The 23,730-nt window shown below is 38.1% G+C and overlaps 1 protein-coding gene across 3 annotated transcripts in view; it reads right to left on the bottom strand.

Annotated features, from left to right (window-relative positions):
* Positions 1-1,655: 1,655 nt before the first annotated feature.
* The window catches only part of HSF2BP (heat shock transcription factor 2 binding protein), a 112,157-nt gene continuing 90,082 nt past the window's right edge, over positions 1,656-23,730 (bottom strand). For all 3 annotated transcript variants that reach the window (XM_063096218.1, XM_063096224.1, XM_063096232.1), the window contains exon 8: positions 1,656-2,437. In XM_063096218.1, the coding sequence (XP_062952288.1) occupies positions 2,229-2,437 (209 nt within the window). In that variant the 3' untranslated portion in view covers positions 1,656-2,228. The remainder of the gene's footprint in view (positions 2,438-23,730) is intronic.

Genomic DNA, 23,730 nt, shown 5'->3' with positions numbered 1-23,730 from the left:
TAAACACATAACACAGCCCCCCAAATGGAAAATAATAGTCCCTTCGTGACCAGGTCATTCACTCAAGACACAGGTAGTGAAGGCAGCTTTGGCCCACCCCCCTCACTCCAGAATAAATGCGCTCAGTGGCCTGTTCTCACTAGAAAACACAGAAACATGCAACATCCTCGAGCAAACCACATTCCCTGGGGGCCACTGTCATACAGGGCCAATCTCCCGGGATACTGCTGCTTCTGAATTTTTATTCTTTTATGTGCTTCCCTTCCAATCCTGGAAAGAAATCTACATGTGGAGGCTTGGGTTTTCTTATTTGTGGCCTAACTCCTGACAGGATTTCATGGGGTTGAGGAACAGGTATAAGAGCCTGGTTGGGCTAGAGTTAAGACAAAGGTATGTTTAGCATGTGAAGGAAGGCATGACAGTCCCTGCACACATGCACACAGAGATACAGACACATGTGCATACACATACACAGATGTACACAAAGACATACAAACAGGCACATAGAGACATCACATACACACACACACACACACACACACACACACACACAGACATATACACACATGCACACACACAGGCTTACAGATGCACACAGATGTGGAAAAGATTTGTACCTACATCCACTAACTTGCCAGGGACATCATTAAAAAGACTTGAACTGTGTCAACACCTGATTCAGGCAAAGTGTTTGGAGCTAGGGATAGGGGCTGTGGAGAGATCCCGCCATGGTGTGCATGTGGGTGCAGGCCACAGGCAGCTCAACAGCCTCAGAGGCCTCAAGGGCAGGACATAGCTCGGGAAAGGCTTCTTCCTCTTTGACTCCCAGGCAGCCAGGAGCCCTAGTGGGTTGAGTTAGGCCTGGCAGTGAGAACAGCCCCCTAGGGTATATAGAGACCCTGCTAGTAGAGTGGCAGAAGCTAGAGCCAGCCTGGACACTGATGCCCCTTCCACCCAGAGGTATATCACAGCCATGGGGAGCAGAAGTGGTTACTGTCCATGGGGCTCTGTCTGTCCCCACTTCCCTTCCCTTCCCCGCTGCCCCATGGGCCTGCTGGTGGCAACAGTGCATGCTGGCCAGAGAGGCTGCAAATCCTCTGCCAGAGGGTTTAAAATACTAGTCACCAGGAGGGCAAATGTGCAGGAGCAGGACAGACACTGGTCTGGAATCAAGTGACCCTAGATGAGGACACACACAAAAAAAGGGAGATGGGACTATCATTTAAAGAATATCAGCTAGGGCCGACTCCGTGGCCACTCGGGAGAGTGCGGCGCTGGGAGCACAGCGGTGCTTGGGGTGCCGAGGCCACAGGTTCAGATCTTATATAGGGATGGCCGGTGCGGGCAACACCAAGCCAAGAGTTGCAATCCCCTTACCGGACGGGGATGGACGGACGGACACACACACACACGCATGCACGCACACAGGCGCACACACACACACACACACAAAAGAATATCAGCTAATTGCATGCGTTCTAATCTGAGGACATTTTTATGATATTTCTTGTAAGAAAAACTGGACTTCTAAGTTTACAGTCAAAGGACCCAGAACAATGTGAGGGAAGTTTTTTCTACCATCTAAGTGTATGCATTGTAATATACAAAGGAGATCAACTTCCTAATGTTGAGTTTATATTTCAGAAAGCTGTTGCTGTAACACATCGACTTTTCTGACTTTCTTTATTCAAGAATAAAAGAGTCTCAAAAAATACAGAACTAAAATGTCCAATGTCATCTGATATAGCAGGTTCACCAAAAGGTTATAAAGGTAAACTTACATTTTGGGGGCATTAATTATAATTACTAGAGAGATAATGAATTGTTTTTCAAAGAAATGTATCTCAGGAACATGCTGACCAATGGGGTAGATAGTTATCTAATCTCCCATTTCTATGGGTAAACCTATAGGTCATGGACTGTCTACTGAGCAGCAAGGAGCTGCTCTAAGAAAGCCCTCTTCCAAGTAACACAGACATGGGCCTTTCCAGAAGGATGGATTCTTTTTCAGCCTCCCCTTTGGCAAGATTAATTAACCTCCCACAAGTACTTTCACTTCCAGGAGGAAGTCATGTGGGATACATATCAATTCATATCCATCTCTAGTCAATCACATTTTGCCATCTCTAACAGATGGCACACGGTAATGGTTTGGGAATACAAAGTGAGGGACCTGGAAAGGAAAGGGACACTGACATTTTCACCAACTCTTTGATGGCCGAGCACACCTACACATTATGCTCCAGAGCACGGAGGTCTTCCAGGAGCTCCTGGGCCACAGTCTGCAGGTGGGGGTTGCGGCTCTTGGACACTGCCAGTATGCGCTGCAGGGGCAAGGAGCTCTGAAACTCAGATGCTGACTTGGAGAAGACTTCTGGTTCCAGAACCACAGACTGGACAAGCCGCAATACATGAAGACACACCTCTGCGTCTGGATCTAGGAGAAAGAGACAACGCTTCTGGTTAGAAAGAAACCTACCCCCGGAGGAATGCCTGGCCTTTCTGAATGACGGGTCTGACCGTTTAGAAAACTACAGGCTATTCCAGAAACAGAGTCACTTCTTGATGTAAAAGCTTAGCTCATAAAAGCAGCATGACAAAACTCAACCACTATCCATTCAGTACCATCTATCTTCCAGTATCACTCACAATCCTGTAATCTTAAAATGCTAGGCTAGAAATATGAGGACTTTCCATGTTGTATGTTATAATTCTGTCCACTTACAAGATTGTTTTCAAAGGGTATTACTTCACTTTCACTCCAACTGCAGCAAATCTCTCAGAGACCCCATACAGACACAGCATCCCTTTAGGGCCACTGAGTTAGACAATGTCATACCGCCCCGCTATATTCACATTGTATTCCATTATTTTCCATGTTAATACCCCTGGGAGTTATAGGACATGGTAACTTTGCATACATTGTAGCAACCACTAAAAAGCATTTAAAAAACAAAAGCCCAACCCAAAGCTATAATCCTTAACCAGGGCGGAACCAACTCTCCTTACTATTTCTCTCTATTGGGAGCTTTTACCATGCCATTCATTCTCTTCCGGATTGGGTACTGCAACCAGAACAAGTCTCAAAACCAGCACCTCTTTCTTAGCACTATATTTATCCAAAAAACCTTTTAAGAGGTGGGCCACAAGAAGCACTCAAGAAGCAGAGCACACTGGGGGACCCAGGCAGGAGCCAAGGGCAGTGCTCTCTGTGCAGAAGTGGGCAAGAAGCAAAGCATATCCAGGGTCCTAGGCAGGAGCCAATGGGAGCATCTCCTGCCTGGAAGCAGGCAAGCAGCATGCCAAAAACACCACTTCCACGCAGGTGGCCCACCACAGTCACAGCTGCTGCAGAAGTGGCTCAATGTCATAGCCACCATGCAGGCAGCCTGCCAGACACTTGAATGCACTGATACAAGGAGAGTCTCTAGCAGAGATCAGAAAAAAAAGAAGACATCTCTCTTCTCAAAGCCCACTCCAGAGTAACAGAAGCAGCAACTTCTCTACAAGATGACCAGACATCAACCTAGAGGTACTAGAAATATGAAAACCCAAGAAAATATGACACCACCAAAAGAATACAGTAATTTTCAAATACCAGACTGTATAGAGCAGGAAACCCTTGAAATGACTGAAAAGGAATTCTGAGCAACGATCTTGCGGAAACTCATTGAGATACGAGAAGACTCAGTTAGCAGACAACATAATGAAACAAGAAAAAAAAAATCCAGGATACGAAGGAGGAAACTTAGAAAGAGATTATTACCTTTAAAAAGAATGTAGCAGAACTCACGGAACTGAAAGATTCATTCAACAAAATAAAAAACACAACCAAGAGCTTAAGCAGCAGGCTAGAACAAGCAGAAGAAAGAATTTCTGATCTTGAAAACAGTCTTTTTGAAATAACCCAGGCAGATCAAAAAAAGAATTTTAAAAAATGAAGAAAATCTAAGAGAGCTAGCAGACAACCTGAAGCACATAAACATTCAAATCATGTGTGTTCCAGAAGGTGAGGAGAAAGAAAAAGGCATGGAAAACCTATTCAAAGAAATAATAACAGAAAACCTCTCAGGTATAGGAGGAGACCTAGACATTCAGATCCAAGAGGCTCGAAGATCCATAAACAGATTCAACCCAAAAAGATCCTCTCTGAGACATGTTACAGTCTAACTGGTAAAACTCAAAAGATGAAAAAAGAATCTTAAAAGAAGCAAAAGAAGAGCATCAAGTCACCTATAAGGGGGCTCTTATCAGACTAACAGTAGAGTTCTCAACAGAAACTCTACAGGCCAGAAGAAAATGGGATGATATATTCAAAATACTGCAAGAAACAACCTGCCAACTAAGAATACTATACCCAGTAAGGCTATCCTTCAGAAATGAGAGAGAAACAGTATATTTTCCAGACAAACAAAAACTGCGGGATTTTACCACCACATGACCAGTCCTCCAAGAAATCCTCAAGGGAATCAAAAAAACAATAGTCACTTATCTTACTAGATACAGTTCTGTTCAACTCTTTGTTTTTTCATAATTCAGTTTCAGAGGGTGGCGTGTTTCTAAGAATTTATCCATTTCATCTAGATGATCTAATCTGTTGACCAACAATTATTCATAATATTCTCTTATAACCCTTTTGATTTCTGTAAATTTGGTTGCAATGACCACTCTTTCATTTCGGATTTTAATTATTTGAGTCTTCTCTTTTTTCTTAGTCCATCTAGATAAAAGTCTGTCAGCTTCATGGATCTCATCAAAGTACCAACTTTGGGTTTCACTGATTTTCTATATTTTAAAATTTTTCTCTTTTATCTATGCTCTAATTTTTATTATTTACTTTCTTTGCTAGGTTTGGGCTTAGTTTGCTCTTCATTTTCTATTTTCTTAAGGTGCAAAGGTGAATGCTGTTTTGAGATCTTTCTTTTTTATTAATGTATGCATTTACATTAAATTTCTTTTAGCAACAAATAAATAAATAAATAAAATGGTAGGGAATGCTCCAAAGACTTTCTATGTAAATACATTTATCTACTTTAACTGATAAGAGAATCTTTGTTATTATATTCAAATTTCTAGATTTTGTTTTCATATCCCATTCTTGCTGATCTTTTATTTCTCCTCTAATAAAGAATACTGAATATAAAATAAATAGAATTAAAATAATATTAAAAAAATAATTAAGTGGATTGAAACAGTGAACTCAACAATTCCTCAGTGGGAGATACCAATACACCAAGCCCTGAGCAGGGGCTTCTCCCTGACAGAACAAGAGGGAAGACAGCTGTAGCTGGGAAAAGATAAAAGAAAACCCACTCTACCCCTGAGGGAGGGGCAGGGAACCATAATTCTGGGTGCACATCATTAGAGTCCTCCTACTTTGGGGGAGAAATGGAAAACTTTCTCTAGCATAAGACCTGCCACAGATGCAGGGCAGTGTGTCTGCCATGGGAGGAGGCCAGCATCACCGGGAAGGCCCCACAACCCAGGCACATGTGGAAAGGAGGTGAACCAAAACAGCAAGAACTACCCCTCTGTCCTTCATCAGCAGCCTAGCAAACATCCCATCATAATACCAGGAGGAGGAAGAGGATGGAAAGAGACCCCTCTGGGGCAAAGATGCAGAGGAAAGACCAAAAGCCAAGGGTGAGACACTCTAGTGACTCAGCCCTCATCCTCAGCACAAGGAAAGGATAGAGGAGTCTGAAGCCATTGGGATGGAAGGTATTCACAGAAACAACAAAACAGAGACCCAGCTCAATCCCCACAGTGACAGCCTAGCAGAACAAGAGGTGTGGCCATTCCCAGGTATAAACACTATCTACCACCCTCATTCTCCTCTGCAGGGTTGGCACACTATGATCCAGACACCAAATGCAGTCCATGATCTGTTTCTGTACAGGCCATGGGCCAAGAATGGTTTTAACATTCATAATGCATTAATTTTTAAAAAGAAAAAGCAGAAGAATAATATACAATAGTGAACATATTTGGCCCTCAAAGTTCAAAAGTCCAAAATATTTACTATCTGGTCCATTACAGAAAAAAAATTGTTGACCCCTGTTCTACTGCTATGCAGCATACAATGTTCAACATTCAACTAAAAATTATGATGAAGAAGGAAGTGAAATGAGAGACCTACTGCTAAGTGATAATCAACAGAGCCAGAGTCAGAGATGACCCAGATATAGGAATAATCAGAAAGGGAATTTGAAATAAATATGATTAAACAGATTAAAAACAAAAACTAAAAACTAAGAAGAAACCCACACTGTTTTAAGGTAATTACACATCTGAAGGAACATATCATTATTTAAAGGTATAATGTGATTAAAGATTGTATCTCAAATCCTCAGGCATATACTAAAAAAAAGTTTTTAAAAGTGTAAGTGATAAGCCAACAGTGCAGATAAAATGAAATATTAAAATGTCATTCCAATAGCAGATGAAAAAAGAAGAAAAAAGAAACTAGAAATATTTCTACATTTCTTTCTATATTTCAATAATTATATTAAATAAAAACAGTACAAATACACCAATTAAAAGAGAATACATACAAAAGCAAGACCCAATTACATACTTTCTATGAGAAACCCAAGATAAACATAAAGACATAGGTTAAAAGTAAAAAATATATTTAAAATATGCCATTTAAACACTAATTACAAGAAGGCTTCAGTGTGTCTATTATTAACAAAGCAGGCTTCAGAACAAGAAATATTACCAGGGATATAAAGGGACATTGAATAATTATAAAGAGGTCAATGCACCAAAAGATATAACAGGCTTAATTATGTATGTACCTAACAAGAGCTTCAAATGACACGAAAGCAACATATGACCGAACTCCAAGGACAAATAAACATTCTCAATTATAGTTGAAAATTTTAACATTCTTATTTCCATTCCTGATTTTCAAAAAGGAAGAAAGAAAGCCAGTCAGGATATAGAATATCTGAACAATGATATCACCTACCTCACCTGACAGTCACAGAACACTCCACCCAACAACAGCAAAAAGCATTCCTCCCAAGTGCCCATGGGACCACCTTCCGAGACAGACCACATTCAGGGCCACAAAAAAAAAAAGAATTTAAAATATGTTCTTGAAACAAGTCAGGCACAGAAAGAGAAATACCACGTGTTCTCACTTATTGGTGGGAGCTAAAAATTAATATATAAATTCACACACACACACACAAAAAAAAAAAAAAACGGGGGGGGGGAAGAAGATATAACAACCACAATTACTTGAAGTTGATACGACAAGCAAACAGAAAGGACATTGTTGGGGGGGGGAGGGAGGGAGGTTTTGGTGATGGGGAGCAATAATCAGCCACAATGTATATCGACAAAATAAAATTTTTTTTAAAAAATGTTCTGTGATTATAAGAGATTAAAATAGAAATAACAGAAACACATAATAAATAACAACAACAAAAATCTTTAAAATCCCCAGATATTTGGAAGTCAAATAACATACTGCTATATAATATGTGGATCAGAAAGGAAGCCATGAAGGAAATTAGGAAGTATTGTGAATGAAATTAAAATAAAAACTAACATTATCAAAATTTATAGATATAGTTAAATCAGTGCTTATGAGGGAGATGCTCTGAATGCTTACACTGGAAAAGAACAAAGGTCTCAAATTAATTACCTTAGCTTTTATCTTTAAAAAAATTAGAAAGGGGCTGGCCCGTGGCTCCCTTGGGATAGTGTGGTGCTAATAACACCAAGGCCACGGGTTCGGATCCCTATATAGGGATGGCCGGTTAGCTCACTTGGGAGAGCGTGGTGCTGACAACACCAAGTCAAGGGTTAAGATACCCTTACTGGTCATCTTTAAAAAAAAAAAAAAATAGAAAAAGAGCAAATAAATCCAAAACATTTAAAAGGAAGAAAAAAATAACAAAGAGCAGGAATAAATTCAATTGCAAACAACAACAACAACAACAACAAAATCAATACAACTAAAAGCTGATTCTTTTTTAACAAGGTCTAAAACTTTAAATAGACTAATCAATAAAGATAGAGAAAGAGAAAGGGAGAAAAAGACAGACACAAATTATAAATGTAAGGAATAAAAGAGGGGACATACTACAAATCCCACCAATAGTAAGAGAATATTATAAACTTTGTGTCCATAAATTTTACAACTTGGAAGGAAAAGACATATTCCTTGGAAGACACAAATTACCATATTTACTCAAAAAAAATGGATGACTTGAATTAGTCTTATATCTATCAAAGAAATTGAGTTTGTAGTTAAAAATGTTCAAACAATGAAAGAAAAACAAAAAAAACAACCCAGGCCCAGAGGTCTTTATTGGCAAATTCCAGCGCACATTTAAAGAAGAAATGATACTAATTCTACACTAGTCTTCCAGAAAATAGAAAAGGAAGGAACAAGTCTCAACTTTTTTCATGAAGCCAAGGTTACCCTTACATCAAAACTAGACAAAGACATTATGGGAAAAAACAGATTGATATCCTTCATAAAAACAAACACAAGCATTCCAAATAAAATATTAGCAAATCAATTCCAGCAATATATAAAAAGGATAATGCTTTATAACTATTAGGTATTTAATCTAGGAATGCAAGTTTGGTTCAACACTGATAAATCAATTTCACTTACTATAATGATGGATTAAAGAAGAAAAACCAAATGATCTTTTCAAAAGATGCAGAAACACCTTTGACAAAACTCAACACCTGTTAAACAAAAACGCTGAGCGAACTAAGAATAGAAAGGAACATCCTGATTAAGGGCATCTACAAAAAACATACAGCTAACATCATACTTAATAGTAAAAAACTGAATGCTTCTTCCCTAAGATCAGGTACAATGCACACATGTCCATCCTTACCACTCCTATTCAAAATCATAACCTGTGCAGAACATAAGTAAAAGAAATAAAAGGTTCATAGATTGGAAAGGAAAAAATAAAACTGTCTCTATTCGCAGATAACATGACTGTCCATATAGAAAATCCAAAAGAATCTACAAAACAGCTACTAGAATTAATTGAATTTAGCAAGGTGATAGGATACAAGTCAACACACAAAGATAAACTGTATCCACATACTAGTAATGAAACACTGGAAATTGAATTTTTGAAAAAAAGGCTAATTTACAATTAGCACCCAAAACATGAAACATTTAAGTATAAATCTCATAAAATATGTGCAAGATTTATATGCTGAAAACCACAAAACACTTATGTAAGGATTCAAAGATGACTTAAATAAGTGGAGAGATATACCATGTTTATGGACTGAAAGACTCAATATTGTTAACATGTTAAATCTCCCCCCAACTGATCTATTTACTCAATGTAATCCCAGCCCAAATTCTAGTAGAAATCCTTATAGAAGTCAACAAGCTGATTCTCAAATTTATTTGGAAAATCAAAGGAATTAGGACAACTAAAACAATTTAGAAAAGGATAATGTTGGAGAACTCAAAGTACTAGATTTCAAGATTTACAGTTATCAAGACAGTGTGGTATTAACAAAGGAACAGACACAGAGATACATGAAACAAAATTAGAGAATCCAGAAACAGACCCACAGCTTTTTTAACATTCAACAAAGGCATAAATGCAATTCAATCAAGAAAGAACAGGCTTTTCAACACATGGTGCTGGAAAAACTGAACATCCGTTTCTGTAAAAACAAAGAACTTCAATCCATACCTTGCCTCACATACAGAAATTACACAAAATTATTAACGGACCTGAATGTAAAACCCCAAATTATAAAACTTCTGGAAAAAAAACAGGAAAAAAATTTTTTGACCTTAAGTTAGGTAAAGATTTCTTAGATACAAACCAAAAGCACAATTGGTGTAAGAAAAAAATTTGTAAGCTCTGCTATAATTTGGATATTTGCCCCCTCCAAAACCCAAAACTTATGTTGAAATTTTATCCCCAATGTGGCAGTGTTGGGAAGTGTTGCCTAGTGGGAGGTGTTTGGGTCATGGGGGCAGACCCCTCATGAATAGATTAATGGGGGAGGGTGGGGTAAGTTGTTAAAAAGAGCCTGACACCTCTTCTCCCTCTCCTTCTTGCTTCCTCTCATCATGTGATGTCCTTGCACATGCTTGCCTCCCTTTCTACTTTCCATCACAAGTGGAAGCAGCCTGAGGCTCTCTCCAGATGTAGCTGCCCCAAAACTGTGACCCAAATAAACCTCTTTTCTTTATAAATTACCCAATCTCAGGTATTCTATAATAGTGCCACAAAAGCTAAGACAAGCCCCACCATAATTAAAAACATCTGCTTTTCAAAAGATACAGTTAAAACAATGAAAAAACAAGCCACAAGACTGGGAGAAAACATTTGCAAAACACATATCTGATAAAGGATCTGAATCCAGAATACACACTCATCTCTGAAAACTCAATAAAGCAAAATAAACAACCCTGTAAAAATTGACAAGACACTTCACCACGGGAGAAACACAAAAGACATACACAAAAAGACACTCAGCACCACTGCTTATCAGGAAAACACAAACTAAATCCACAATGAGAAAACACTACAAACCTATCAGAATGGCTAAAGTTAGAAAATAAAAATAACCTGACAATACCAAGTGCTGCCAAGAATGAGGAGCAACTAAAATAAATTACCGGTGGAAATTTAAAATTGTAAAACAATTTGGTAGTTTCTTATAAATTTAAGCATATACTTACCATACAACTCAGCAATCCCACTTCAGAATATTTATCCAAGATAAACAAAAACTTACATTTTCAAAAAAATTCTATGCACACATTTATAGTGCCTTTATTAGTAATTGCCAAAAATTGGAAATAGCCCAAAGACACTTCAACTGATGAATGGATAAACAGACTGTGGTACCTTCATACAATGGAAAAGTACTCAGCAATAAAGAGAAACAGACATCCTCATGTGTACAGTGGTTAATTTTTTTTTAAAAGGGAAGAAAAGAAAGAAATGGACAATTGATACTGACAATAAAACAATGATTCTCAAATGAATTATGTTAAAGAAAAAAGCCAAACTTAAAAGGCTACATACTGCATGATTCTGTTTATATGCCATTCTGGAAACAGCAAAACTGTAGGAGCAGAAAGCGGGTAAGTGGCTGCCAGGGCCGGGGGCTGGGGAAGGCTGATCACAAAGGCTGACGAGGTATTTGGAGGTATGGAGCTCTTCTGTAACTCGATTGTGGTGGTTACATAGTGTGTGTGTATCCTCAAAACTCACAGAACTGGAAGGCAGGTGGGGTAGGACTTCCGGTCCAGGCTAATTTCTGCTATCCAGAAGCAGCAGACCCTTCAAGCCGGACATCAGGGTGAAATGAGTGAACTGTGATACCCCCAGCCACAATGACAAAACACCAAAGGAAAGAAACCAGAAATATGAAAAATCAAGAAAGTATATCTCCACCAAAGGAAATTAATAACTTACAAGTGCTAGATCCTATAGAACAGGAAGTCTTTGAAATGACAAACAAGGAATTTAGAGTAACTATTCTAAGAAAACTAAATGAGATACAAGAAAACTCAGTGAAACAACACAATGAAATGAGAAAAAAAACATACAGGATCTGAAAGAAGAAATGTACAAAGAAATCAATGCCTTGAAAAAGAATGTAGCTAAGTTTGTGGAGCTGAAGGATTCATTCAACAAAATAAAAAACACAACAGAGAGTTTAACCAGCAGACCTGAACAAGCAGAAGAGAGAATTTCTGACCTCAAAGACAGGCTGTTTAAATTATCACAAGCAGACCATAAAAAAATTTTAAAAACTGAAGAAAATTTAAGAGAGACAACTGACAACCTTAAGTGCTCAAATATCCAAATCATGGGTATTCCAGAATGGGAGGAAAAAAGAAATGGCATTTAAAACATACTCAATGAGATAACAGCAGAAAACTTCCAGATATAGGGAAAGTCACAGATCCCTAGATTCGGGAAGCCCAAAGATCACCAAACACATTCAACCCAAAAAGGTCCTCTCCAAGACATGTGATAAGCAAACTAACAAAAATCAAAGACAAAGCGAGAATCTTAAAAGCTGCAAGAGAGAAGCGGCAAGTCACTTATAAGGGAGCCCCAATCAGAATAACATCAGACTTTTCATCAGAAACTCTAAAAGCCAGAAAAGAATGGGATGATATATTCAAAATTCTAAAGGACAAAAATTTCCAGCCAAGAATACTTTACCCAGCAAGGCTATCTTTCTGAAATGAACGACAAATAGTATATTTCTCAGACATACAAAAATTTCAGGAGTTCACTACCACAAAACCAGTCCTACAAGAAATTCTCAAGGAAAGTACTGGGTTTGATGCCACAAAAACAACCATCACTACCATGAATACACAAGAAAGAACAATACCTACCAGCAAAACAAAAATGCTAACAAAAGAGAGAAAAAATAGTTTATCACCCCAAGAAACCAACAAATACAGAAGACAAACAGAAAATTTGAAAGAAAGGAACAAAAGATACTTAAGACGTCTAAACAAAAATCAGTATAATGCTAGGAGTAAATCAACACCTTTCAATAATAACTCTGAATGTAAAGGGACTAAATTCCCCATTCAAAAGACACAGACTGACTGACTGGATTAAAAAGATGGACCCAATAATATGCTGTCTCCAAGAGACTCACTTGACCTGTAAAGACACACATAGACTAAGAGTGAAAGGATGGAAAAAGATATATCATGCAGGTAGAAATGAGAAATGAGCTGGAGTAGCTATTCTTATATCAGATAAAATACACTTTAAAGCAAAAACCATTAAAAGAGATAAAGATGGCCAATATATAATGATAAAAGGATCTATCCATCAAGAAGATATAACAATCATAAATATATACACACCTAATGTTGGAGCAGCCAGATTTACAAAGCAAACACTATTAGATCTAAAAAAAGAAATAGACACTAACACCATAATATTGGGGGACCTGAACACCCCACTCTCATCATCTAGGCAAAAAAATCAACAGAGAAACACATGATCTAAACAATACTTTAGACCAATTGTATTTGGCAGATATCTACAGAACATTCTACCCAACAACATCAGAATATTCATTCTTCTCATCAGCACATGGAACATTCTCCAGGATAGACCAAATGTTAGGTCACAAAGCAAGTCTTAACAAATTCAAAAAGTTGGAATTATTCCATGTATTTTTTCTGCTCACAGTGGATTAAAATTAGAAATCAATAATAAACAAAACTCTGAAAACTATACAAACTCATGGAAATTAAACAACATTCGACTTAATGACATGTGGGTCCAAGAAGAAATTAAACAGGAAATCAAAAAATTTCTTGAAATTAATGAAAATGATGACACATCATACCAAAACCTGTGGGATACTGCAAAAGCAGTTTTAAGGGGGAAATTTATTGCATTAAATGCTTACTTCAGAAGAATGGAAAGATGGCAAATAAATAACCTAACACTTCACCTTAAAGATCTAGAAAAACAAGAACAATCCAAACCTAAAGTTAGTAGACAGAAAGAAATAATTAAGATCAGAGCAGAACTAAACAAAATAGAAATATGAAAAATACAAAAGATCAATGAAACAAAAAGTTGGTTCTTTGAAAAGATTAATAAAATCGACAAATCTTTAGCAAGACTAATTAAGAAAAGAAGAGAGAAGACTCAAATAACAAAAATTGGAAAAAAAAAAAAAGGTGATATTACAACTGACACCTCAGAAATACAAGGAATCATAAGAGACTACTATAAACATCTACATGCCAACAAATTTGAAAATCTGGAGGAAATGGATAAATTTCTGGATGCATACAAATTACCAAAACTGAGCCAAGAAGATATAGAAAATCTGAACAGACCAATAACAATAAAAGAGATTGAAGCTGTTATCAAAACCCAGGATTGGTAAATTTCATTCCAGCCACTGCGGCCATACGCTTAATCCAAACAAATAAAGCTCAGTGTAAAGTGTGTTTAAGGGTACAAACAACAAATAAAGTTAAACAACATCCAAACTGTAAAAAGCCATAGCCAAGGACAAAATAAACCACAAAAGTGACTTTACAGCAGCCTGAACACACAACAGCTGAGACCCAAACTGGGACTAGACACCCCGCTATGCTCAGCCATAAACCCAGGCGGCTAGTCAAACAAAGCCACTCGCCAGAGTACTACCAGCAACAGCCCAAAACTCAAAGGACTTGACAGTGCTTCACATCCCTCTAGAGGAGTCTGTTCTGTAATTGATAAACCCCGATATACCTCACCATCCCTTGCCAATTCAGCCTGTATACCGCCATCTTCAGCAAACCCTTCCAAGGCACAAAAAGTAAGCACAAGAATCCACATAAAAATGTTAGGTCAAGGTGCAGCCCATGAGATGGAAGAAACAGACTACATTTTCTAACCCAGAACAACCCACCCACGACAGCCCCCAAGAAAATTGGAGGCCAAAGGAGGATTTAGCAGTAAACCAAGAATAGAGAGCTTGATTGAAAAAGGCTATGAGGCACACACACACTGCCTGTCACCCTCCTCAAATACCACTGCAGACGAAATTTCTACCTAAGCTACTGCCAACAGACCTAGAGGAGACAAGTCGTAACAAGGTAAGTGTACTAGAAAGTGTACTTGGACACACCAAAGTGTAGCTTAATTCAAAGCATCTGGCCTACACTCAGAAGATTTCACACTAACTGACCACTTTGAACCAGCTCTAGCCCAAACAACTCAAACATGAAAAAAGAACTCAACTCTAAATCAAATCATTTAAACACTTTTAAAAGTATAGGACATAGAAATTATCCACAGATGCTATAGAGACAGTACCATAAGGGAAAGATGAAAGAACAAGCCCCAGTACCAAATAGCAAAGCTTCCCCCTTGTACTTTTTGCATCATGGATTAACTAGAACAACCTTGACAAAGAGAACTTTAGCCAAAAACCCCAAAACCAGATGAGCTACTCACGGGCAGTCTCAAAAGAACAAACTCATCATCTATGTGGAAAAATAGTGAGAAGACCTATGAGTAGAGATAAAAAGCCAACCAAGACTGGTGATAGCTGGTTGTCCGGTGCAGAATTTCAGTTCAACTTTAAATTTACCTAAAGCACTCACCACTCCAAATGTAAATTTAAATGCTAGTCTAAAGAGGTACAGCCCTTTAGACACAGGACTCAACCCCCCATAGAGAGTAAGCTACTAACCATCCATTGTCGGCCTAAAAGCAGCCACCAATTAAGAAAGCGTTCAAGCTCAACAATCACGAAGACTTAATTCCTACCACGTGCACCAAACTCCTAACACCCAACTGGACCAATCTATACTTATATAGGAGAAATACTGTTAATATGACTAAAAAGAATCCCATTCTCCCTGCATAAGCCTGTATCAGACCAGATGCCCACTCATAATTAACAATACAATAAAAATTGTCCAACCCAAATCCACTTATACCTTCAATTGTTAACCCAACACATGCATGCATAAAGGAAAGATTAAAAGCAGCAGAAGGAACTCGGCAACTATAAACCCCACCTGTTTACCAAAAACATCACCTCTAGCATTACAAGTATTAGAGGCACTGCCTGCCCAGTGACACAGTTCAACGGCCATGGTATCCTGACTGTGCAAAGGTAGCATAATCATTTGTTCCTTAATTAGGGACTTGTATGAAAGGCCACAGGAGGGTTTTACTGTCTCCCACTTCCAATCAGTAAAACTGACCTCCCCATGAAGAGGTGGGGATATAAAAATAAGCAAGAAGACCCTATGGAGCTTTAATTAACTAGCTCAGGCAAAACAACATAAACCTAACCCAGGCATCAACAACAAAACCCTCTGAGCCAGAAATTTTGGTTGGGGTGTCCTCGGAGTAAAACAAAACTTCCAAATGACTATGACCTAGACCAACCAGTCGAAGCAACACAATCATCAATTGACCCAAAACAACTTGATCAACAGAACAAGTTACCCTAGGGATAACAGCACAATTCTATTTTAGAGTCCCTATCAACAACAGAGTTTACGATCTCGATGTTGGATCAGGATATCGTAATGGTACAGCAGCTATTAAGGGTTCGTTTGTTCAATGATTAAAGTCCTACATGATCTGAGTTCAGACTGGAGCAATCCAGGTCAGTTTCTACCTATTACTGCATTTCTCCCAGTATGAAACGACAAGAGAAATAAGGCCCACTTCAATAAGCACCTTCGACCCCACTGAATGATGTAATCTCAATTCAGCCTGTCCCCATACGCCCCACCCAAGAGCAGGGCTCGTTAGGATGGCAGAGCATGGCAACTGCATAAAACTTAAGACTTTACAATCAGAGGTTCAACTCCTCTTCCTAACAACATGTACATCATTAACATGCTTCTACTCATTATTCCCATTATACTCGCAATGGCATTCCTCACTCTTGTAGAACGGAAAATGCTTGGCTACATACAACTTTGCAAAGTACCCAACATTGTTGGCCCCTACGGTCTTCAAACTTTCACCAACGCAGTAAAATTATTCACCAAAGAACCACTCCAATCACTAACATCAGCTACCTCCCTATATATCATCACATCTACACTAGTCCTCACCCTGGCACTCACCATGTGAGTGCCATTACCAATACCCCACCCCCTGGCCAACCTAAACATAGGAATACTATTCATCCTAGCCACCTCAAGCCTAGCCGTCTACTCAATCCTCTGATCAGGATGAGCCTCAAACTCAAAATATGCTCTAATTGGAGCCCTACGAGCGGTAGCCCAATTTCATACGAAGTCACCTTAGCCATCATTCTTGTGTCAGTCTTACTTATAACGTATCCTACACCCTACTGACCCTCATCATTACCCAAGAATTCATATGACTGATCCTTCCATCATGACCACTAGCCATAATATGATTCATTTCAACACTAGCAGACACCAACCGAGCCCCATTCGACCTAGCAGAAGGCGAATCAGAACTTTATCAGGATTCAACATTGAATATGCCACAGGCTCCCTCGCCCTATTCTTCATAGCTGAAAATATCAACATCATCATAATAAACGCCCTCACCACCATCATCTTCCTAGGAGTACTTTATGACATTGCCACACCAGAAATTTTCACACTAAACTTTACCACCAAAACCTTCCTCTTAACGGCCCTATTCCTATAAATCCGAGCCTCCTAGCCACGATTCCAATATGACCAACTAATGCACCTCCTATGAAAAAACTTCCTCCCAATAAAAGCCTTATATATATGACACATCTCAATACCTATCCTACTATCAAGCATCCCCCCACAAACCTAAGAAATATGTCTGACAAAAGAGTTACTTTGATAGAGTAAATAACAGAGGTCCAAGCCCTCTTGCTTCTAGAACCATGGGAACTGAACCCACTCCTAAGAACTCAAAACTCTCCGTGCTACCATATCCTACAGTAAGGTCAGCTAAACAAGCTATCGGGCCCATACCCTGAAAATGTTGGTTCATACCCTTCCCATACTAATTAACCCCATAATTCTTCTTATCATCCTCATGACCCTACTCACAGGCACCATACTCAATACTAGGCTCCCACTGGCTAATAATCTGAACCAGCCTAGAAATAAATATGCTTGCCTTCATTCCCATCCTAATAAAAAAAACAAACCCACAGTCAACAGAAGGAGCCACCAAATACTTTCTCACATAAGCAACAGTGTCCATACTCCTGTGTGTATGAACAGGAACTAGACAGGATGCCCACTCTCACCACTCCTATTCAACATAGTGTTGGAAGTACTAGACAGAGCAATCAGAGAAGAGAAGGAAATAAAGGGCATCCAGATTGGAAAGGATGAAGTCAAGCTGTCTCTTTTTGCAGATGATATGATCCTATATATTGAACAGCCTGAAGCTTCTATAAAAAACTCCTAGAGTTGATAAACAATTTCAGCAAAGTTGCAGGGTACAAAATCAACACACAAAAATCAGTAGCATTTCTATACTCCACCAGTGAACATGCAGAAAAAGAAATCAAGAAAGCTAGCACATTCACAATAGCCACCAAAAAAATAAAATATTTAGGAATAAAGCCGACCAAGGATGTGAAAAATCTCTACAAAGAGAACTACAAACCACTGTTGAGAGAAATTAAAGAGGACACAAGAAAATGGAAAGATATCCCATGCTCTTGAATTGGAAGAATTAACATTGTGAAAATGTCCATATTATCCAAAGTGATCTACAAATCCAATGCAATCCCCATCAAAATTCCAATGACATTTTTCTCTGAGATGGAAAAAGCTATCCAGACATTTATATGAAACAACAAAAGACCACACATAGCCAAAGCAATCATGAGCAAAAAAAATAAAGCTGGTGGCATAACACCACCTGGCTTTAAACTATATTACAAAGCTATAATAACCAAAACAGCATGGTACTGGCATAAAAACAGACACATGGATCAATGGAACAGAATAGAGAACCCAGAAATTAACCCATATGCCTACAGCCATCTGATCTTTGACAAAGGCAGCAAGTCTACATACTGGGGTAGAGACTGCCTTTTCAACAAATGGTGCTAGGAAAACTGGATAATCATATGTAGGAGAATGAAACTAGACCCATATCTTTCACCATATACCAAAATCAACTCAAAATGGATTAAAGAATTAAATATAAACCCTGAAACAATAAAACTCCTTAAAGAAAACATATGGGAAATACTCCAGGAAATAGGAGTGGGTACAGAATTCATGAATAGGACTCAAAAAGCACAGGCAACTAAAGGTAAAATAAACAAATGGGATTATATCAAACTAAAAAGCTTCTGCACAGCAAAAGAAACAATAAACAGAGTAAAAAAACAATCAACAGAGTAGGAGAAAATATTTGCTAAATATACATCTGACAAAGGATTAATATCCAGAATATACAAGGAACTCAAATGACTTTACAACAAAAAAACAACCAAATTAAAAAATGGGCAAAGGAGCTGAACAGACATTTCTCAAAGGAAGATATATGAACGGCCAACAGACACATGAAAAAGTGCTCAATATCACTCAGCATATAGGAAATGCAAATCAAAACCACACTGAGATACCATCTCACTCCAGTAGGATAGCTAACATCCAAAAGACTGAGAATGATAAGTGCCGGAGAGGTTACAGAGAAAAAGGAACTCTTATCCACTGTTGGTAGGGCTGCAAAATGGTGCAGCCTTTATGGAAAATGACATGGAGGTTCCTCAAACAATTACAGAAAGATCTACCATATGACCCAGCGATCCCACTGGTGGGAATATACCCAGAAGAATGGAAATCATCATGCCGAAGGGATACCTGTACTCCAATGTTCATTGCAGCTGTATATACAATAGCCAAGAGCTGGAACCAACCAAAATGTCCATCATCTGATGAATGGATAAGGAAACTGTGGTACATCTACACAATGGAATACTACTCTGCTATAAAAAAGAATGAAATACAACCATTCACTACAACATGGATGGACTTAGAGAAAATTATATTAAGTGAAACAAGTCAGGCACAGAAAGAGAAATACCACATGTTCTCACTTACTTGTGGGAGCTAAAAATTAATAAATAAATAAACATACAAACAAATAAAGGGTGGGGGAAAGAAGAAAGAATAACCACAAAAATTCCTTGAACTATTTAAGCCAAGTGCACAGATACAATGTGGGAGGGGGGTGGAGAGGAATGGGTAAAGGGGCATGAAAATCAAGTACAATGTATGTTGAGAAGTAAAATAAAATAAAACTAAAAAAAAAAAAAGAAGTGAGTAAGTTACACGTCCACCACTATCCAACTCACTGACAAAAGCAATACAATTACAGTCATTGGCTTCTACTAAAAAAAAATGTATCCGTGCTGGGGATAGGATACCACTCTCTGGGGTCTGTGAAAACTGAAAAACATGGACTTCTGGTTAGTGTGGAAGAAAGGAAGACATGCTGAGGAGGAAAGCATCAATGTCTGCTACCTATTGTCATGGAAAGTCAACCAATATCTATCAAAAGCACCACATGGAAAGATGCTGTACCTCACCAGGAAGGGAGACCTTCCCCATCTACTGGCTCTACTGGATCCCAGACCTCTGTTACTGATAGTCTAAAACCACATCTCCCATCACGTCTTTACTTCTCAATACATCTGATTCAAAGTATCTAGGGAGCAGCATTTCGCCTTCCATGCTTTTTAAAATTTCAACTCTCCCGTTATTTTTCTTGGATTTTTTTTTTTTTTCTGAAGCAGCAATGTTGATAATAAATGAAAACTTCTTTATTCAGTCAAAGACAGCCATTTTAAGATAAATAATTTTAGTGTCAGTTTCTACTCCAATATTTTATGGGTGATATAACAGGAAACAATATAAACTTAAAGTAGTTTAATATTGTCTCTTACATGACAGTGTGTGTAAACGGTGGCTATTTAAATGAGTTCTACCTGAAACAGGTTGATGTATGAACAAACCAGTGGTCTTTCAAGTTGCTAAATGAGGATTTGTTTTTCCTTCACTTTTCTCAATAATCATCTTTACCCTCAACCCACTGCTCTTTGTGGCATAAATTCTAAACTTGTCCTATCAACTGAAAAATACTGAATGATCTTGAAATTAAGATGATCTATTAAAATTACAAGTAAATATCATAGATGTTAAGAACACTGGTAATACAAATTATTTGTGATGTTATTTTTAGCAATTACAAAAGCTGTGTTCCTGGGTATGCACTAAAAGCATGTGACATAAGTGGTTTATTTGACATTTCTGCTCTTACCATAGAATTATTAAACAACAAAATTAAGATAGTTTGTTTTATGAAAATGACACGATAATATCTGAATATAACTTTCATAAGTAGTTCATTTCAGAGGAAACTATTAAATTGAACAAAGTCAACATCAATAAAAAAAAAAAACAAAACCTCACAGAACTGTCTACTAATAGGTGGATTTTATCCTATCTAAATCACAACTCAATAAACCTGACTTTTCTTTTTTAAAAAAAGCAGCAGCAATTAGATCCCTGAACTCTTTCCCCTATTCCCTGCTCCTCAACAACTTCCCTTGCCTAGTGGGCTAGAAATTTATTTTCTAAAGAATATCTGGAGCAGGGACATTAGACAAAATTAAGGATAGAGATTCTGTCTGGAAAGCATGTGGATTAACCAAACACATACTTACAAATTCTAAAACATTCACTCTTCCTCTACTCTGCTTCCAGAGTTCGTAGGTCTTCATCCTTTGGACAGGAGAAATGGATGTCTTCTCTCCACGATCTGACCAACCCAAGAGGACATACTGACCTATCAGTTCCCAATAAATGGCTATACCAGCTCAACTGCAGGAAAGTTCATGAGCCCCACCTATAGGCTCTGTGCTTCCAATCAGTGTTATAAATCCCACCTTTAAACGTGACCAGATAACCATGCTTTACCAGACACTTGAGAAAAGACAGATGTGTATAATTTTAAATAGAAACAAAAGGAAGGGAAAGGAAAGAGATTGTGCAGTAAGAAGAAAATGTTTTAAAAACTATTATTAATATCCCTCTCAAGGAGATAAAAGAAGCTATATCATCCATTAATTAAGAATGGTGATGGAGTTTGGATGTGTTGTCCCCTCCAAAACTCGTGTGGAAATTTGATCCCCAATGTGGCAATGTTGGAAACTAATTGAGTCATGGGGGCGGATACCTCATGAATGGATTAATGCTCTCCCTGAGGGAGGGGGGAGTAATGAGTGAGTTCTTGCTCTATTAGTTCCCACAAGAGCTTGTTGTTTATAGGACCCTGGCACCTCCTCTCTCTCTCTCTCTCTCTCTTGCTTCCTCTCACCATGCGATCTTGCTTGTACCCACCGGCTGCCTGCCACTTTCCGCCATGAGTAGAAGCAGCCTGAGGCCCGTGCCAGATGCAGCTGTCCCAGAATCTTAAGCCAAATAAACCTCTTTTCCTTATAAATTACCCAGTCTCGGGTATTTCTGTTATAGCAACACAAAATGGACTAAAATAAATGGGATGCTATTTTTTAAAAAGAAACATTTTTTAAAAACCCAGCAGTCTTAGAAATTAAGTATATGATAGTGGAGATAAAAACCTCAGTAGGGAGCATGGAAAATAAAGTTGAAGGAATCTTTGAAAGCAGTGCTACAAGACAGAGATGGAAAACAGGAGAAAAAGAAGACCAAAACAAAGAGTTCAACACCCAAGTAACAGCTGCTACAGGAGGAGAGACTGAGTCAACAAAGAGAAGGACATCACTCTTCAGTACCTCAATGACTCGAAATAATGCAAAAGAGATTTCCAGCATTGAAAGATATGTTTCAGAACTCAAAGGGCTCTTTTAGTTCCCAGCCACTTTGATCAAAGTAATACACCCAGGCACATCAACATAAAATTTCACTTCAGAAAATGAGACAGAGAAGATACTACGAACTTCTAAAAACAGATCACATGCAAAGAATCAGGAATCAAAACTCGTCAACAGCATTGAACCTTAGAAAACAACAATGATGTCTTCACGATTCAGAAATAAAAATAATTCCAACCTGGACTACTATACCCAGCCAAACTACAACCATCACAGCTGAGAGTGAGTGAAATAAAGACATTTTGGACACAAAATATCTCAAGAGTTTTAGCTCCCACACTCATTCTCCAGAAACTATGAGACAACATTGTCCTCCTTAAACAAGGGAGTAAACCAAGACAGAGGAAGACATGGAATACAGAGAGCAGAGAAAGGAGAAAGGATCAAGACAATGGAAAAGGGTCCTCAGATCACAGCCATGCACCATGCAGAGAGGACAACCCACCCAGGTGGAAGCAGGCCACAGGCTCCAGGAAAGACCTCAGGACACGAAAGCATCAACATGCTTGATGTAAATGAACATTTTCAGAGGAGATTTGGACAACTGGTAAAGAATTTAAGATTAAATTGATAATAAACACATGGAAAACTAGACAAAACAAGAAAATTATTAACTAAGAGAAAAAGAAATTGGAAGGAAAGGGAATAGTTTACTTTATGGCTCAGCTCTGAATAACAGTAGTCATAATGATGTAAACATTCATTATTAATTTAACTCAAAATACAACTGTCTTGGGAGAAAAGGAGGGGGAGAGTTTGGAGGAAGAAAGAGTGGAACCCTCTTCATTTGTAATGAAAAGTCCATAAGTCGTGCTCACAACTAAGAATTTCCTTAGGAAGCACATCATTTGGGCAATTCTTCTCAAGCTTTTTCAGACTGTCCACAGAAAATGGTAACATCCGTGGGGCAAACTATAAGGGATGTGGGGCTGGCTACATAGAACCTGGTAGAAAAAATGATTTTTATGTTTCACAATTAAAATGAAGTAAAATATATTCAAAATATTAAATAACACATTTGTACAAAGCTTTCAAATAAAATACAAATTTAATGAGAAACTTATTTCTATGAGCATACTCTTTGTATTAGATTTTATGTTTCAAATGACTCCATACAATCTCTAATTGAGAATTTGTAATATTTTGTAATAAAATGCTTGATAACCACCATAATGATGGCTTCTGTTCATACAGGTAGGTGATAAACAATTTAGAACTCTTTTTTACAACCATCCTTGGGCACCTAGGAGCATGAATTGTCCAGGAGCAACATGAGCCCCATGCTTACAAACCTCAAAGAACAAGAGGAAAAGACAAGGAAATCATCCTCTTTGACCACCAATTACTGGCCAG

This window comes from Cynocephalus volans, chromosome 1 (genome assembly GCF_027409185.1).
Source record: "Cynocephalus volans isolate mCynVol1 chromosome 1, mCynVol1.pri, whole genome shotgun sequence".
NCBI lineage: Eukaryota > Metazoa > Chordata > Mammalia > Dermoptera > Cynocephalidae > Cynocephalus > Cynocephalus volans.
Note: the sequence above shows the minus strand (reverse complement) of the source record. Positions and strands in the feature narration are given on the sequence as shown.